This window comes from Lithobates pipiens, unplaced genomic scaffold, assembly GCF_037356315.1.
Source record: "Lithobates pipiens isolate NorthernLeopardFrog02 unplaced genomic scaffold, aLitPip1_a1.2 Scaffold_28, whole genome shotgun sequence".
Classification (NCBI taxonomy): domain Eukaryota; kingdom Metazoa; phylum Chordata; class Amphibia; order Anura; family Ranidae; genus Lithobates; species Lithobates pipiens.
Genome location: NW_027507789.1, coordinates 44,220,671 through 44,240,947, shown reverse-complemented (window position 1 = coordinate 44,240,947; position 20,277 = coordinate 44,220,671). Strand labels below are relative to the sequence as shown.

The 20,277-nt window shown below is 41.5% G+C and overlaps 1 protein-coding gene across 3 annotated transcripts in view; it reads left to right on the top strand.

Moving 5' to 3' along the window:
- Window positions 1-20,277, top strand: part of RALY (RALY heterogeneous nuclear ribonucleoprotein) — a 361,366-nt gene that overhangs the window by 259,437 nt on the left and 81,652 nt on the right. For all 3 annotated transcript variants that reach the window (XM_077459153.1, XM_077459151.1, XM_077459152.1), the window contains exon 3: window positions 7,841-8,110. In XM_077459153.1, coding sequence (XP_077315279.1) covers window positions 7,855-8,110 — 256 coding nt within the window. In that variant the 5' untranslated portion in view covers window positions 7,841-7,854. The remainder of the gene's footprint in view (window positions 1-7,840; window positions 8,111-20,277) is intronic.

The window sequence follows — 20,277 nt, the reverse complement described above, 5'->3', positions numbered from 1 at the left end:
TTTAACAAGCCATCAGTTCACTGAGTGTTTTTTATGCTTAATTGATGACTGACACATGCAGACTGAGCCCAAAATCTAATCATTTGCCTTCCCTTCTGTTTTAATAAATTGCTCATTGTAACAGCTTATATTTCTCCCGAGAGCAGAGCGCGGTCACGGCAAGGTTACTACGCGCCAAGGTTAGCGGGCGCCATGTGTAGGGATGTCAAAAGATCAGAACAATGACAGGCATGTGAGCTATATGTGATTACTATTATTATAGAGTGGAGGTCATCAAACTGTTCAGTACGAGGGCCACACTGTACATTTTACAAATATTCGCACGCTGAAAAAAGCTGTTTAAAATAAATTTAAAAAAATGTTTTTACTTGTATCTTTTTGTAATCAATTGATTACATATGACTTACAATGTGACAATAACTAAAAATGTATGCATATATAAAACAAACAGAAGAGGTGTAACAATTTATTAAAAAGCATAAAAGACAATAAAAACGCACTCACTAGTTGAAGGTTGACCGTGAAGCTGCATAACTCAGCAGACAAGCAGCTGGCTGAAGTAGAGATCTTGGTGGAAGTACAACTGTCAGGCTTAAGGTTGAATCAAGTTGATCAAGTTCATGATCAAAGTTGATCAAGACTTGACATAAACCCATATAGACCTCCATAGGATGACCGTGAAGCTGCATAGCTCAGCAGACAAGAAGCTGGCTGAAGTAGAGATCTTGGTGGAAGTACACCTGTCAGGCTTCAGGTTGATCAAGTTGATCAAGTTTATGATCAAAGTTGATCACGGCTTGACATAAGCCCATATAGACCTCCATAGGATGACCGTGAAGCTCCATAGCTCAGCAGACAAGCAGCTGGCTGAAGTAGAGATCTTGGTGGAAGTACACCTGTCAGGAATCAGGTTGATCAAGTTGATCAAGTTCATGATCAAAGTTGATCAAGGCTTGACATAAACCCATATAGACCTCCATTGGATGACCATAAAGCTGCATAGATCAGTAGACAAGCAGCTGGCTGAAGTAGAGATCTTGGTGGAAGTACACCTGTCAAGCTTCAGGTTGATCAAGTTTATCAAGATCAAGATCAAAGTTGATCAAGGCTTGACATAAACCCATATAGACCTCCATAGGATGACCGTGAAGCTGCATAGCTCAGCAGACAAGCAGCTGGCTGAAGCAGAGATCTTGGTGGAAGAACACCTGCCAGGCTTCAGGTTGGAACATAGGCTGCAGCAGCTTCTGGGTGTAGCAAGATGGCTATTGCTCCAATCAGCATTTTTCTCAGCTGGGTGACAGGAAGTGGAGTGGGTGTGGCTACATGTTTCAGGACAACCGCCCCTTTATCAAACCATAGGAAACTGCATCCACTTCACCTGGTGTTCCCTACTACTCTCCTGGCCCTCCCATTTGCCGCGTTAAATGACAGTTGGAGTCTAGTCAGTGCAATAGCTTATACATTTTCTTTGGTTTTCATTAAAAAAAAAAAACACACTGGGGAAAAAAAACGTATTACAAAACAAAATAATTAGGATTTGTGCAAAGATGATAGTTACTCATAGGGATGATACAAGAAGCAGGGACCGACACAAGCCGCTTATAGGGTGAGGGCATGCGACGCATGGCACACTGTCCTTGCCTGATTTGTTGCGGAAAAAACTCAGTCCGCTGTGATTTGTTCACACATATGCAAATACGATGCTACTTCTTCCCCCGTGATCATTTTATGACTTAGAAGTCAACGTGCAGAAACCTGATTGGTTTTATCTACAGGGGTGAGGTTACATTGAATAATTATGAGTGAAGGTCTTAAAATATAAGGCCCAGGTGACTAAAAATGAGGGTTTGCTAGGCTGAAACCTTTCTGGTCATATAGAAAAGATTGTGGACACAACTGCATGTGCCAACTGTCTAACAATATGGTTGCTGTGAGCTGGAAAAAATCTTGCAGTGAGCCAGATGTGCCCCATGGGCCATAGTTTAGAGACCCCTGTTATAGAGTATATTGGTTATTTAGGACTGAGGTTATGTACCTCCTTCTGTAAATTATAAAGCTATCAGGATCTACATAGGAGTCAAGTGACCATGTTAAAGAATAAGACTGTAGGCCAAATGCACTTATAAAGGTCATTGGATTTCAAAATAAGTTGTAATGCCCTGATACATTGACAACTGATTATTTCCTACAGTACCACCAAATATCTATGGTGGCATCCCTAAGGTGTGGTGTGACTTTAAGTGGGGGGGGGGGGGTGTTAGAAAACCCATTCCAATTTCTCTTGTTTACTCCATCCATATACAAGTCCATTGAAATACAAAAGCAGCTTGAAGTTGTTCAAATTCAAGCAGGTCAAGGGTACCTATCAATAAATTCTGAATGATCTCAATAAATATGACCATTGACTCAGTTCCAAAGACCATCAAAACAGGACACCATAGCCCGATCATTTGCAAGGCTACCTAGGCAGCATCCCAGGGCCCAGTGGATGTCCTGGGGGCATAGTTACAATTTGCATGCTTCTGCAGTAAACCAGAAGCATGGTCAACGTTGTTCATCTTTCTATCGCTTTAAAAGTGCCGATGCACTTGTAGACAGTTGGTCCCGGATGTGGCAACCCATGCCAGGAAAAGCAATGCATATGGGAAAGCTTCTCTGTTGCTACCTTGAGTAAGGCTTTAAAGTAACTCTGTCACAAGAGAGTCACCTATACATATTGCCCAGGTTGTAAAATGCTCTATACTTTATTTTTGTTTTTTTGGCAGCCCATGTGTTAAAACGTCATCTTTTTTTCCGCACCCCAGCTGTTGCATGTATTCCACACTTTTGTGTGTGTAGAATACCTGCTCTCCTGCTTCACACTGTGGTTCCTCCCATTGACTCCAACATCACAACTGGACATATCAGCTGGCAAGGGCAACCACAGCATGCGGCAGGGGTAACATATACTCACCTGAAGAGTCAAATACCTGCCAAGGCCAGGGAGCAGCATAGACTGTTATTTCAGCACACGGGCCACCAGAAAGATAAGTATAGAGCATGCTCTTTTACAGCATGGGTGTAGGTAGCCCCAGGGTGGCAGGGTCATTTGTATCCATCTCTACCCTCCTCCATGTTTAGCGGCTACATACCTCCTCTTGTCTCCTCTATTCATTGACTGCTAGCCTGGCAAAGGCAGTCTTCCAAATCTTCAAAGCTATTGTGAGGGTTATTGGGTCATGCATGCACATCCAACCACCCTGTAATGTCTTTAATGGCCTCACAGAAACTGACTGGTAATAATAGATACAAATTGTAATGAATGGACAGAGGTTTATAGCCATATAGTATACAGATGCAGAATGGGCTCATAATGATTGAGATTGACAGCTAGGCACATTATGAGTAAATTCTAGGTAAAGTTAGGTGCAGTGAGTGCTCAACCCTCCCAAAAAATAAGGAATACATACAAAGTGTAAGGGGTACAGGGATGCTCCAATGGGGACCTGTGATGTGGGGGTCGAGGGCACACATGGGGGTTGTGTGGCATCCTGAGCCCAGGGTTGAGCTTTAAAGTCCATCTTAAACTATTACTAAGACTAGTTTGACAATACTGCTGCAAGACTTCACTGCAGCATGAACCTCGCTGTTAACTGTTTCAGGAAGTGGAAACGTAGTGGCAAGATCAATAGGTAAACAAATTATGTTATGGGATGGACTGATAAAAAACAAACACTCATATTGTACCTTGGTACTTGGAAATTTGGGATACTTGTTATATGATCACAATGATGTCATACTTTATCAATAAACTTTGTTGAACAACAAATAAAAGAAACTCCTGAGTTAATGCTACTGAAAACTGCATCATAAAATTCATTTTTTTTATATAGTTGCACTTTAAATTATGCATACCATATAGAGGCATTTGAATTATACATAGCAGGTATAAGCATTGGCATCTTAACCCTTTTCTTCCTAGCCCCAGTGTTTCTTAAATAGTGTTTCTTCATCTGAAGGGCAGAAAGGATCAGCTAATCATGTGACCACTGTGATTGGCTCTCACAGTGGTCACATGACCGGGAGCCAGTCCCGCTGACTCCCAATGATTAGTATGGACTGAGAGCAATCATTGACTGCTCACTCACAGTGCTGGGTGCACACAATGAGCACACTCACTGCACAGAAATCTTTGCCGCCCATAGACGCATATGAGTGGCATGTGGGCTTTAATGCCCAACCTCTATGCCATCACACATTTGCATTATGTAGCGGCAAGAGGTTAAAAAGTAATTATTATTTAACTTCAGAATATACGTACATGTTTATGTTACATGGACATTTTATATAAAAACAGTGTTTAATAGAGCTTGAATAAAGAATAAATGACAGCAGACACGTCTTCCTAAAACTATGTCATGCTGTAATCCAGTCCCTTTTATGTATTTATATATTCAGCCATCACTGTAACAGAACTAGATCTTGGAGAGATGTCACTTCCAGTATACTGCATGTTACATGCATGGCTGCTTTCTTTGTTTACCAAGAGATAACTGTAAATTGAAATAAACATGTCATACTCTTCAGGCTTTTACAAGGCAATTAGTGAGATGTTTTAGAAGATTGAATTATCTTGCATCACTACACATGCACCATATACTGCAGGGCTGGACAAATCCCAAGCGACAATTAAAAATGGTACCTACAAATTACCAATTCAGCCCGTTAAAGGGCTAGATAACCTATATTACAAATGTCTTTGTTTAAAGACCTAAATGTAACAGTGGCATAAAATGATACAGCTCCATACTTCCGAAATTTTCCAATTTTCATTGAGATGGTCAGGATTTCCCAAAATGGTTTGGTTCAGGTGTCTGGGAGGACTGAGTGTCCTGCTCCTCTTGGCCAAGGCAGGGAAGGCAGTAGGCGATGGTTGGTCCTTGGTAGTAAATGTAAACTACCCATAGTAGTAATTAAAGAGTCTATAAACACAAAAACAAACAAACATTCTATGTACAGCAGCTTACCAGTTCCAGGCTTTTTTCTTTTATTTTCCCCTGGTGATCCTACCAATAACATGCCTTCTGCCCTAGGGTGACAAGTCACTCATATTGTACATCTATGGAGAAGTACCGAGATAGTCCATAGAAGCTCCATAATCTTGTAGGTTTAGTCACATTAGTTACAGTCGCAGCAACTGCCTATGTGGTCTTATAACCTCTTGCCTTTTTTAAAAATTATGGAGGAGCAGTAATGTCAGCCTTGGCCTCTGATAAGGATTACAGGTTGACACATTAACACCTGTACACTCAGCCTACATCAGTTGACTAAATCAGCTATTCTCAACCAGGGACCATATAACCCTAGGGTTCCCTCAGAGGTTGCTAGGGGTTCCTTGAGCCGTGGCACTGGCTGACCTCCTATCTGATGGTGGCGGTACAGTTCTGGATGTAATGTCAGATAGGAGATCAACCAACCATTCTCAACCAGGGTTCCTCCAGAGGTTGTTTGGGATATTTTAAGCTGTGGCTGACTGAGCTCCTACCTGATGGTGCCTGCACAGTTTGAGGTCTTATGTTAGATGGGAGGTCAACCAACCATTTTCAACCAGTGTTTCTTCAGAGAAATCACTAGAGGTTCCTTGAGCTGTGATACTGACTGGTCTCTTGACAGATAGGAGGTCAAACAGCCATTTTCAGCCAAGGTTCCTACAGAGGTTGCTAGAGGTCTTTTGAGCTGTGGCTGATTGATCTTCTCTCTGAAGGTGCATGCACAGTTCTGAGTCTAACGTCCTTCAGCAGAGGCAGCAACATGCTACCAATGATCTTGTTATCAATGTAAGGGGTGTTTTCCCAGTGACCCAAGATTAGTTCATTTTAGCAGGGGTTCTTCAAGCCCTGAAAATAATTTTAAGGGTTTCTCTAGAGTAAAAATGTTGAGAAAGGCTGGACTAATCCATGAGGGTCCCATGTCATCACATAAGGATGGGGATGCATGAACGTCACATCGCCAAGAGAAAAACCTGCAAGGAGTAGTGCCATGTGGATTTTAAGAAACTGAAAGGTAAGTATTAAACTGTCATTTTAACAGTATTAAACTTCTGGAAAGAAGCTTTGACTTAAAGAGGAAGTAAACCCTGATGGGTTTACTTCCTCTTTCATTCCCTGCAAAGGCAAAGCATAATGGACTACTATGCATCGCATAGTAGCCCATTATGTGTCACTTACCTGACACAGGAGCCAGTGAAGTCACAGTTGTCCCCTGTAGTCCGGCACATCCATCTTTTCGGTGGGGTCTCACAGCTCCGCCGCTGTCACGGGAGCCGACACGCACGGCAGCTCCGTCGCTGAGAATGCCGTGCTCAGTGCGCCTGCGCGCCGCTGTCTACGGCGCATGCGCTGTAGACAGCAGTGCCTGTCTTCGGGCAAATATCTCCTAAACCGTATAGGTTTAGAAGATATTTCTTGGACCTACAGGTAAGCCTTAATCTAGGCTTACCTGTAGGTCAAAGTGTGTTGTAAGGGTTTACAACCACTTTAAGATTTAGCTATATTTACACTGCCATGGAAGATGTGACCATTTTCTGAAAAACTGAAATATGTTTTATGCACTATTGCTAAGGTTTGTCCAACTCTATATAATATTCTGTTGCTCCCTCAGTGCCAACCTTATTATATCAAGTCAAGTGTTGTTCATAAACCCTCTCTTCTCTTTTGCTAGAGCTCAATTAGGCAAATTGAGATTTAGTTTAGGTAAGCCTGGAAACAAGTTTAATGCAAAGTGGACCTTGCTTAGGAGAGAATAAACCTTGCTCCCTGCTCTCCGTCTGATTTTCTTCCCTCTCTATTGTTCCTCCATTTTATTTCATAATCTTCCAATTTCTTCTGGGGTTTTATTAGAGCCCAGGACTAGGTTTCTCTGTGGGCACTTGCTGAGATAAACCTACAAGCCTTATTTACCATATTGGGGTTGTTCCTTTATGTTTTTCCTCATGAGTATTTACAGCGAGGGCTATTATATAGGTTGTTTGTGTTTGGAAGCTCTGTTCCACTGTGCATCAAGTTGTCTAATTTCATTTAATGCTTGTAAAATTAAAATGTAAAAAAAAAAGGTAGCCTGCTAAGTAATTTGCAAAATGAACACATCCAGGTTTTTTTTATTACCAATCACAGAGATCACAGTACTTTCCCTGACAATTCTTATATCTGCTTGTCTCATCAGAAGAATGGAGACATATTGGTTCGAGCATCATCCAAGATCAGCATCTACTCTCTGGTCCTTTGGTCTTGTAATTTGGGATGCTGGCTCATTCATAAAAAAAAATCTGGTACCTGTGCAGCTGGTGACGGTGTTCACAATTGTCCCTGCTACAGCCCTTCACTTTGACTTACTATTGAATTGCTATGTTGCGTCTGATCATTGGGGAAGAGGAGAGTGAAAAAGTACTTCCTCCTTCCTCAAGCCTATGAAAATCATTGATTGGAGCTCAAGGGCAACTTTATAGTGAGAAAAGGTGGAGCTTCCTTCGGAAAACAAACTGACTGCTGTGTGGGAAGATCTGCCTCCCCGACCTTGGGTCCCCTTAGTCCTAGGGATATTACCAAAAGTTACTGTTGCAAAGGAGGCCAGTTTTTGACTTTAAGCTCCATGTAGGCTTCTGTGAAAATTGTAACGCGGAGAGCCAATCATGCAAGCAGGAAGCAACAGCAGCAGACTCAAACAGAAAGATAATATTATTTATAATAAATTGGTAACTAAGAGTGCTGTGCTATATGCTTATCTTATATCTAGTGCATATTGACTTTACTTCTTCATTTCTAAATGTCCTACTTTTTAATCTTCATCTTTTTATCTCCAGCCTCAGGGGAGAAGATGTCCCTGAAAGCCGCAACCAGCAACATTACCAACAAAAACGATCCCAAGTCCTTGAATTCACGAGTCTTTATCGGCAACCTGAACACAGCAGTGGTGAAGAAGAGTGATGTGGAATCCATCTTCTCAAAATACGGGCGGGTGGTGGGATGCTCAGTGCACAAAGGATATGCTTTTGTACAGTATCTGAATGAGAGGCATGCAAGGGGAGCTGTTCTTGGGGAAAATGGACGAGTATTGGCTGGACAGACATTGGGTAAGTAGAAAGCTACTCCAAAACAAACCAAAGCAATACATTCTAATACCGCGTACACGCGATCTAATTGTCCGGCGTACTTAGTCCGGCAAACAATCAGGCGGATAGTCCGGCGGACTTTCTACCGAACGGACTTGGCCACACACGGACACACAGAAAGTCTTGGGATTTCTAACGCGATGACGTACAGCACGTACGACGGGACTAGAAAAAGGAAAATCAATAGCCAGTAGCCAATAACTTCCTTTTCGTACTTGCTTCTGAGCATGCGTCATTCTTAGTCCGCCGGACTAGCATACTGACGAACGTATTGTCCGCTGAAACCCAAGTCCGCCGGACTTTACGCTGAGAAAGTCCGCTGAAGCCCACACACGATCGAATTGTCCGGTGAAATGCGTTTCAGCGGACTAAGTACGTCGGTTAATTCGATCGTGTGTACGCGGCATAACACAAGCTGAATTTTTCCGGTAGGCCCTCTAAGCCAGAGCTTTGTGGAGGCAGGATCATTGAAGTACAGACTGGCCTGCCCATAAATTGTATCCTAATTTATAAGGAGTATCTCTCCAGCTTTAATTAGCCTGTACAAAAATTATTAGTACAAAGTACCACCATTGCCAAAATTTTAATTGACTGCTGCACAATAAAATCTGGTTACACACTAGTAGAACTTTATTTGAAATTTTTCATTTTAAGAACATTCTTTTGATCGACAGTGGAGTCAAACTGATGTCTGTTTATGACCACAGTGATGAAAAAAATGTAAGTAGCAGGATTGAAAATATTTCTTAAAAAAAAAACAAGTTGCTAACAGTCTATGGGGGTTATTTACTAAAGGCAACTCCACTTTGCACTGAAAGTGCACTTGGAAGTAAAGTCGCTGTAGATGCGAGGGGGGAAATAAAAAACAGCATTTTTGCTTGCACATGATTGGATGATAAAATCAGCAGAGCTTCCACTCATTTCAGATCTACCCCTTAGATTTAGAGCGACTGCACTTCCAAGTGTACTTGCAGTGCAAAGTGATTTTGCCTTTCGTAAATAACCCCCAATGTGTTGTTCTTTTGGTAAAGTCTATTCGCTCCAAAATCAAAGGTTAAAAGCAAACAGAATTTTGAACTACTTTTGATTGACATCCTTCAAGCCATCAAATGTACTGAGAATTTTTGTACAAATTTTAATTTGAAAATCTAATAGCGTATAATCAGCTTTAAGCACCCCATTTCAAAGTCCTGCTTAAACAATGAGAAAACAATTTTGTGTTTCTCTGCTGTAGATGAGAGCAACAGGTGCTGAAAGGTCAAAGACATAAAAGAGTTGTAAAGTCAGAAGGTTTTTTATCTTAATGCATTCTTTGCAGTAAGATAAAATGCCTTCTTTGTGCAGCAGTCTCCCTCAGCCCCCTAATACTTACCTGAGCCCCATCTCTATCCAGAGATGTTCACAAGTGTCTTAGCCATCCAGTACTCTCCCTCCTGATTGGCTAAGACACAGCAGTGATGCCATTGGCTCCTGCTGCTGTCAATGAAAGTCGGTTAGCCGATCGGGAGAGAGAGGGGGCGGGGCTGAACGGCAGCTCCATGTCTAAATGGACACACAGAGCTGCAGCTCAGCTTGGGTGCCCCCATAGCAAGCTGCTTTCTGTGGGGCACTCAACAGGAGGGAGGGGCCAGGAGCACAGAAGAGGGACCTGAGAAGAGGAGGATCTGGGCTGCTCTGTGCAAAACTAACTGCACAGAGCAGGTAAGTATAACATGTTTGTTATTTTTTTTAGAAAAAAAAAACTGGACTTTACAGTCACTTTAAGCCTGGTACACACAATGAGAATATCGGATAAATAGGCATTGTTGTTTTTTTTTGTTTTAATTGCATGCTAGTTTCATATTGTAAACAAATAGGTTACTGTACTAGAGTTCCGAAAATTCTCATAAGACAGAATACTACTTCCAATGATGATGTAGTGTATTGTATTGTATTGTAATGTATTCTTTTGTCTCTGAGCATGCACAGCCTTTGTCACTCATTTTTTTATGGACGAATACTGTACTGATTAAATGAAAATAATTTGTTCTGTTATCATATGAAAAAATGTTGTGCTCGTCCCTTTAGATAATTGTGCATGAACTGCTGAGATCGGCGCTCGAAAGCTGTGTGCTAACAATCAGATTATCGGACGTTTGCTCCAAAAAGCGTATTTTGGTTTTTTTTTGTACAATTTGCTCATTGTGTGTACTAGGCATTATGTAACAAGCTAGATTGTCAGGTTCTAACAGTCTTTCATAACAAGAAAGACTCCTGCACTGCAGGCTGAAAACCCTATCCAATTAATAGAGGTAGGTCATAATCATTGAGTATTATGTCATTTCAGAGTGCTGCCTTTTCTAATTTAAAATAGTTTTCAGCATATTAGTCATGTCATTGAGGAGGCTTTTGATGACCCTCATTCATAGCATTGGCCATTGGTCATTTCCCCTGGCGGCACTTATTATGGAGAAACAATGACATCATTCCGCATGCCGGCAGTGTTTGTTCCTTGACCAGTGTAGATAAGATGTCCCACCTTCATAAGACTGCCACCATTATAATACTCGAAAACCCATCCCACTTATCATTACCTACTTATTAACCCCCCTGACGGTATTCCCGAGTCTGGCTCGGGGTGGAATTTTTATGCCAAAAGCGGTAACCCCGAGCCAGACTCGGGACTGCATCGCTGGATCCAGGAGGACGCTTACTTACCTTCTCCCTCGGATCCAGCGATGTCCCCCCGCTGTACGAGCGAGGCGTGTCTCCCTCGATCTATCACGGAGCCGGTCTCCGTTCCCTGCGAGCGTTGCGACGCACGGGGACGGAGATCGGCGCCAAATTCAAAAAGTGAAACACACAGTATACATACAGTATAATGTAATCTTACATTGCTCTATGTAATTATTTCACATCCCCTTTGTCCCTAGTGGTCTGCCCAGTGCCCTGCATGCAGTTTTATATAATAAAAACTGTTCTTTATGCCTGGAAACTGGAGATTGTCCATAGCAACCAAAACTGTCACTTTACATCAAAAATGATTATAGACCAGCTAGAAAACAGCGATAATAAATTGGAATCACTTGCAGAATTGAGGAATATCGAATTGTGGGGAGATCCGTCATCAAATACTGAAAAGTAATGACAGTGACAATTCTGCAACTGAGCAAATTCCAGTGTTTTTGATTTGATTACATTATTGAATCATTTTTATTATTGTTATATTATTATTTGGTACAATTATTTATAGTTATTTATTATATTATAATTTATGATTTCATTTTTCAAACTGTATCATACCCGGGATGTCTGCTAGACTCTGGTTTGGACAGATTTAAGTGAGTTATTCCTAAGAATTGCAGGACTACAATATAAAACGCCAAATTTTAATGCAAAATAATGGTACCGCTTTTAGCACCTAAAATCCGAAATAATCGTACCGCCAGGGAGGTTAACAAGACCACACTTGAACTGGAGTATAACTGGCCATAGCAGCCTTTTTATTCACAAATATGCAAAAATATATAAACATTTTAACCACGACAGAAAATTCCATAATCTCAGTTGCTCCCCCCGGTGGTATTTGATGGCACTTACCAGCATAACTCCATTCTACTTCCACACTGTGGGCTATTGGGTATTAGGCCTCCAACCATGTCACACCAGCTCAGAGATAAACCCATTCCTGCAGTGCCACCATTGCCATCATTCAGTTAACCCATGTTAACTGAATACAGTGTGGGCCCATACCACTGATAGGTCCCCCACACTTCCATCTCATAGGTTACTTGTCAACATCAAAGACCACCACCGCCATCTCCTTGCTGCCATGAAATGTCCATTTGCACCTGAAATAAAGAAAAATGAAAACAAAAAACACAGGGAGGGTGGGTGGAAAACTGTTCCTCTGACAAGATCCCCTGCAGTGTTGCCCGTGTCACCCCCTTGCTCCTTAAATAAACTAAACCCCTCCTATTCCCCCTTTCTCCTTCAATCATTAAACCCCCAACTTTTCTCTATTTTGTTAACCCATGCTGCTCCCTTATCATCTTGTTATGCCGACCCTCTGCCAGTCCTTTTCATTCCCTCGCTCCGGGCCTCTCTTTATATCATAAAGTCACTGTAGGTGCATTTTAATGGTTTTAATAAATAGATTGCCAATTCCTCTGTATGTTAATCCTTCCATCGAGTGAGTGTATATAGGATCGGAGAGTTGACTGTTCCTGGAGACAGAGTTTCGGTGTCTGCCGAGCAGCAATGCATTAGGTAATCTCGCTGTGAGATCTTATGTTGTGGTAACCCTTTGTGGTGGAGCCGTTCTGTTACATATTTTTCCTCTCCTTTTCGGGTGGTGTCATTTATTTGGAAAATGTGTGCAGAAGTCGATTGGCGTCGTGGATTACATATACTTAGGCCCCTTTCACATGTCCAGATCCGTCCTTATTCAATTTGGACACTTCCCTTTTTCATATGGTTTCTGATATGAAATATATTCACTCACGGATTTATATTTATTAACTACTTTATTTATGAATGTATACTAATGAATTCATTATTATTTTATATATTTATGATTTTTAAATGTGTTCATAGGTTTTTCATTTAAAGGGACAATGCACCTTTATATTGTGTTTTTTTTCATGTATGTCACATCTGATGCCCACATAGTTAGAAGGGTGCTGCAGTTTTCACTTATTTTTAGTTCACTTAGCACAGGGATATATAATTTGGGGTTTTCTATATTGGTCATTTAGATCCTTGCTACAATGGCAATGCAAACAGAGAAACCAAGCTGCTACGGTGGCTGCAGCTGCAACCCATGGTGGTTCCTCAAGGGTGCTAAAGTAGTTAAAGCGGACGAGGGTACAAAAGTTACATGGCTTGTTGCCACAATATGCAGACATGGAAAGTGAAGGATTATGGGGGGGAAAAACAGTTAGGGCCCTGTTTTGAGATGGTTTGTTGCTCCACCTATATACTGTACATGTATATTCTCATGTAGTCATTGGTCAAAGTCTTTGGCCAAAGTCTTTGCCTATCAGGAAATCACATGGCCCCTAAAGCATGTTGTGACTGCAACCATATCTGCTAATTTTGTCTTTCTCAAGTGCTTCACAGCAATGTTCATGCCAGTCCCCAATTATTATTAGTTGGCCCAGTACTGTCCGTAGCCCTTAGGAAGATTCTTGTTGAAGTTCTAGTCCCTGTACAAAGAAGCCCAGTGCTCACCTTGGAATAGAGAACCCCTTTCTATATTAATTATGCAGCCTTATGAGTTTTATTATACTGTTCCCCCATGTTCTTTTATGGCCCCAGTGCAATGGCACAGGTTGCACAGACAGCATATTTTGGTGGGTTCCAAGAAACCCAACCCTGAACCTGATTATTTCAATATTCTGCTGTACTATTGATTCCCTCAGTGATGAAACGGAACAGTTTAGCACAGCTTAGCATAATTGTAGTGACAGGTTGCAGTGTCATGCTTTTACCCATGAAAATGTTTGGTCTTTATCTAAAAGCTCACTGCAGACAGCATTAATGTCCAGCACCTTCCTAAGCAAGGAAACAAATGTACCCATCAATGCTACATCTATAAAATGTACGCAATTTAAGGAATATACTGTAGGATGAATTAGAGTAGCCAAAGTGAGCTGGAATAAGTTCTATGGATTGAAATAACTGTGCGCTTTTCTCGGCTTCTAAAGAGGTCAGTGTAGCTTTAGGATATGTTTGTTTCTCAAACACCACATCATTTTGTGGGAATATCTTTGACTGAATTTTACCTTATGTGGGATGATGTTACTTGCTAAATGCATGCATTTCCAAAGCAGCAACTATTAGCTGCTTTTGCTTGGTTGAAGCATTGCAATTATGGGCTACTACAATGGTTACCCCTAATGTGTCCATAAGTCCAATACACATTATAGCATTTACAGTGGGGAAAATACTTATTTAATCCCCTGCAGATTTTGTAAGTTTGCCCACTTTTATCATAGGTGTATTTTAAATGCTAGAGACAGATTATCAACCACAAATCCAGAAAAAAAACACATGATACAAATGTTATACATTGAGTTGCAGTTCAGTGAGTAAAAAAAGTATTTTAACCCCAAGCAAAACATGACTTAGTACTTGGTGGAGAAATTCTTGTTGGCAAGCACAAAGGTAAGACATTTCTTGTAGTTAGTGACCAGGTTTGCGCACATTCTTTACAGGTCGTCTATAAATTCTTAAGGTTTCTTGGCTATCGCTTGGCAACTGGAAGTCTCAGCTCCCTCCATACATTTTCTATAGGACTAAGGTCTGGTGACTGGCTAGGCCACTCCACCATGACCTTAATGTGTTTCTTCTTGAGCCACTCTTTTTGTTGTCTTGGCAGTATGCTTTGGGTCATTGTAATGCTGAAAGACCCATCCACGACTCATCTTCAGTGTTCTGGTTGAGGGAAGAAGGTTATCATCCATGATTTTACAATACATGGCCCTGTCCACTGGCCCCTCAATGTGGCAAAGTCAGTTATGTACCTTTAGCTGAGAAACAGCCCCAAAGCATTATGTTTCCACCTTTGTGCTTGACTGTAGGGATGGTGTTCTTAGGGTCATAGTCAGCATTTTTCTTCCTTCAAACACAGTGAGTCTCCCTCTTCAAGAAAGCACATGTACACTTATGCCAATGAACATTTAAATGATTCAGAGAAGGATTGGGAGATAGTGCTGTGGTCAGATGAGACCAAAATTGAGCTCTTTGACATTAACTTGACTCCCCTTATTTGGATGAAGAAAAATGCTGACTATGACCCTAAGAATACCATCCATACAGTCAAGCACGGAGGTGGAAACATTAGCTTTGGGGCTGTTTCTCTGTGAAAGGTACAGAAGCACATTAAGGTTATGGAGTGGCTTAATCAGTCTCCAGATCTTAATCCTTTAAAAGATTTATGGAGGGAGCCAAAACTTCATGTTGCAGAGAGACAGCCAAGAAACCTTAAGAGTGGACCGAAATCCCTCCTGAGATGTGTGCAAGCCTGGTCACCAACTACAGGAAACCTCTTACCTCTGTGCTTGCCAACAAGGGTTTCTCCACCAAGTACTATAGTGCCTTGAAAAAGTATTCACATCCCCTGCAATTTTCCCAATTTTTTCATGTTGAAAACAAAACTGTAAATTTATTTTATTGGGATTTTATGTGATAGACCAAATGATAAATAATTTTCAATTTGTTTACAAATAAATATGTGAAAAGTGTGGCGTGCATTTGCATTCAGCCCCCTTTACTCTAATAACCCTAACTAAAATTTAATGGAACCAATTGCCTTCAGAAGTCACCTAATTAGCAAATAGAGTCCACATGTGTGTAATTGAATATCAGTATAAAGAGAGCTCTTCTGTGAAGCCCTCAGAGGTTTGTTAGAGAACCTTAGTGAACAATCATCATGAAGGCCAAGGAACACACCAGACAGGTCAGGGATAAAGTTGTGGAGAAGTTTAAAGCAGGGTTAGGTTATAAATTATTATAGCCCAAGCTTTGAAGATCTCGTGGAGCACTGTTCATTATCCGAATATGGAAAGAGTATGGCACAACTGTAAACCTACCAAGACATGGCTGTCCACCTAAACTGATAGGCCAGGCAAGGAGAGCATTAATCAGAGAAGCCAAGAAGCCCATGGTAACTCTGGAGGAGCTGCAGAGATCCACAGCTCAGGTGGGAGAATCTGTCCACAGGACAACTATTAGCCCTTGTACACACGGTCAGACATTCCGACAACCAAATCCGTCGGACTTTGCCGACGGATTTTGTCCAAAACTGTTGTATACACACGGTCGGACAAAGTTGTCAGAAAATCCGACGTGATGACGTTATTTCGTTACGACGGGACTACGTTCACGCTAGTAGCCAATAGCTTTGGTGTAGGAATTTGATCTGAGCATGCGTGCCACTTTGTCTGATCGGAATTCTCTACACATGATCGGAGTATGTCCGATCGGAGCATTTTGTCGGAAAATTTTACCAACAAGTTGGAAAACTTGGTCTGTCGGATACTCAGACAGAAACAGTCCGATGGAGACCACACACAGTCGGAATATCCAACAAAACAGTCCGATCGGACACATTCCGTCGGAATCTCTGACCATGTGTACAAGGGCTTAGTCTGCACTCCACAAATCTGGCCTTTATGAAAGAGTGGCAAGAAAGCCATTGCTGAAAGAAATCCATAAATAGTCCCAACTGCAGTTTGTAAAAAGCCATATGGGGGACACTGCAAACATGTGGAAGAGGGTGTTCTGCTAAGATAAGACCAAATTAAACATTTTTGCCTAAAAGCAAATTGCTATGTGTTGCGGAAAACTAACACTGCACATCACCCTGAACACACCATCCCCACTGTGAATGGCAGCATCATGTTGTGGGGATGCTTTTCTTCAGCAGGGACAGGAAAGCTGGTCAGAGTTGATAAGAAGATTGAAGCCAAATACAGGACGATCTTAGAACACCTGTTCGAGTCTGCAAAAGACTTGAGACTGGAGCGGAGGTTCACCTTCCAGCAGAACAACAACCCTAAACAAACAGCCAGAGCTACAATGGAATGGTTTAGATAAAAGCCTTTCCATGTGTTATGCCCCGTACACACGAGCGGACTTAAGTCCGACAGACTTCCAAAGGAGTTCCGTCGGAGTTCTGCTGGAATTCCGACGGAGTTCTGACAGACTTTTCGGCCGAACGGACTTGGCCACACACAATCACACTAAACTCCGACGGATTCGAACGTGATGACGTACGACCCGACTCGAATAAGGAAGTTCATAGCCAGTAGCCAATAGCTGCCCTAGCGTCGGTTTTAGTCCGTCGGAGTAGCATACACACGAGCGGAGTTTTCGAAGGGGACCGGGTCCGGCGGAGTTCCTTCGGGAAAATTTGAAGCATGTTCCATATTCTAAAGTCCGTCAGACTTTGGTGAATCAAAAGTCCGTTGCAGCCCACACACGATCGGATAGTCTGACGGACTCGGTCCTTCGGACTTTGGATGTTGAAAAGTCCGCTCGTGTGTACGCGGCATTAGAATGGCCCAGTCAAAGTCCAGCCCTAAATCCAATTGAGAATCTGTGGCAAGACTTGAAAATTGCTGTTCACAGACGCTCTCCATCCAGTCTGACAGAGCTAGAGCTATTTTGCAAAGAACGGGCAAAAATTTCTCTAGCTGTGCAAAACTGGTAGAGACATCTCCAAAAAAACTTGCGGCTGTAATTGCAGTGAAAGGTGTTTTTTTTTAAGTATTGACTCAGGGGGGCTGAATATAAATGCACCCCACACTTTTCAGATATTTATTTGTAAAAAATGTTGAAAACCATTTATCATTTTCCTTCTACTTCACAATTATGTGCAGCTTTGTGTTGGTCTATCACATAAAATCCCAATAAAATGCATTATTGTTTTTTGTTGTAACATAACAAAACATGGAAAATGTCAAGAGGTGTGAATAATTTTTCACAGCACTATAAGTCATGTTTTGCTTGGGGATCAAATACTTATTTTACTCACTGAGCTGCAACTTAATTCATAGCATTTGTTTTATGTGTTTTTTTCTGGATTTTTGGTTGATATTCTGTCTCTATCATTTAAAATACACTATATATATATATATATATATATATATATATATATATATATATATATATATATTATATATATATATATATCTTTGTAAGTGGGCAAACTTACAACATCTGCAGGGGATCAAATAAATATTTTCCTCATTGTATCTGGAGGCATATGCATCCCAAAAAGATATGTCCTATTATTTTCATTCATTACAGTAGTCTGATAAGCACTGTACCCATAGCCACAGTGAATTGTTTTACATTTAAAGCATTTGCCATCCACAACTTGCATACCAAAAAAAATAACCTGATCGCCGGTCTCAACATACCCTTTAAAGGGTTAGTTCATTGCACTATGTAGGTAAAGGGTGCATGTAGATGAAAATAAACCATGCATCTTTGAGCAAAGTTGGGTAATGCCCTTGCTTTGAATGTAGGTCATTCACGTACCTCTCAAAGCCTGGATGAAAAACTCCTATTGCATCCCCCCCCCCCCCCATCCTGTCTTGTTGCTAGGACATTGCTAAGACACTCTCAGCTGTTATTGCTCACCTCCACCATCACAGAAGCAAGCTCTTTCTCTGATTCAAACCCCCTTGTGTGCACTGTTTCTCCTATGACACAGTAGCTCTGAGCGCAGCATATGAGGCCTTGCTGCTGTAATGGTAGGGGTGATGTGTATTGGCAATGAGGCAGGACAGGATGATGCCATCTCTGTGAGTTTTTTGGCCAAGCTTCAGGAGGTACATAAATGACCTACATCTATAGCAAGGACATTATTCAACTTTAGTCCAAGCTGCTCAGTTTGTTTTTATCTACAGGTGCTCCTTATCTGTATATGCTGTTTTGGTAAAGGTGAACTCATCCGTTCACCACTTAAGCCCCGGAGCATTTGGCATTTGACCAGTGCACTTTTTGCGATTCGGCACTGCGTCGCTTTAACTGACAGTTGCGCGGTCGTGCGACGTGGCTCCCAAACAAAATTGACGTCCTTTTTTTCCCACAAATAGAGCTTTCTTTTGGTGGTATTTGATCACCCCTGCGGTTTTTATTTTTTGCGCTATAAACAAAAAAATAGCGACAGTTTTGAAAAAACTGCATTATTTTTTTCTTTTTGCTATAATAAATATCCCCAAAAAATATATAAAAAAACATTTTTTTTCCTTAGTTTAGGCCGATACGTATTCTTCTACATATTTTTGTTTAAAAAATTTGCAATAAGTGTTTATTGATTGGTTTGCACAAAAGTTATAGCATTTACAAAATAGGGGATAGTTTTACGGCAGTTTTTTTAATAATTTTTTTTATTAGTAATGTTGGCGATCAGCAATTTTTATTGTGACTGTGACATTATGGCGGACTGATCGGATGCTTTTGGCCAGATTTTGGGACCATTCACATTTATACAGCGATCAGTGCAATTACAAATGCATTGATTACTGTGTAAATGTGACTGGCAGTGAAGGGGTTAACCACTAGGTGGCGACCTAATGACACCTAATGACAGGTGACTGATCATGCTCCCGATTACAGGGAGCTATGATCAGTGACAGTGTCATTAGTCAGAAGGAGGAGATGCTTGTTTACATTAGCATTTCCCCGTTCTTCCTCTACGTGAGACAATCACGAGTATCCCCACGGACATAGAGTCCGCAGAACCCCTGATCACACTCATGAACCTCCCGGTGGGGGCACGTACGCCAAGCCGCCTCTTAAAGGGCAACTTACAGGTACATGATTCTGCTTGTACGTGCCCTTCTGCCGCAGTATATCTGCGTGAGGCGGTCCGGAAGCAGTTAAGTAGCCAATAAATGACAAGTCTTTATGCACGTGTTTTAAACAAGCATGGATCTGTTTGTTTTTAATAATCAGAGTTCCATACATTTAAAGGTGATCCCTAGCAAAAACTTGAACTACATACTGTATATGAGAGCTATTTTAGACTAGAAGATTTATCATTTGGTTTAACAAGTCTGGTTACACCCTTGTCAAGCAGCAGAGACAATGTCTGCACACCTTGAGACCTCTTTGGAAAATATACAGCAGTTCAGCAATACCACCTAGTCTATGATCCATCCCCAGCCTGTGATTGGACAGTGAAAGTGCAGCTGATCCTTAATTATCCATCCCTCTGTTCTGCTATCCTATAAGCATGATCAGTGCTAGACTGTTCAAAACAATAGAACTCTTATGCAGCGTACACACGACCGGACTTTCCAGCAGACTAGGTCAGATGGTCCTCCAGAAGGACTTTCGGCTAAGTTTCGACGGACTTTCCGAACGAACAGACTTGGCCACACACAAACGGACTAAGTCCGTTCGAAAGTCCGTTCGTTTTGAATGTGATGACGTAAGACGGGACTAAAAAAGGAAGTTCAATAGCCAGTAGCCAATAGCTGCCCTTGTGTCGTATTTGGTCCTCGGAACAGCATACAGACGAACGGTTTTCCCGATAGGAATTGAGTCCGTTGAACAGATTTGAAACATGTTCTATTTCTAGGTCCGTCTAATTTTTTAAACGAAAAACAATTAGATTAGCCCACACATGA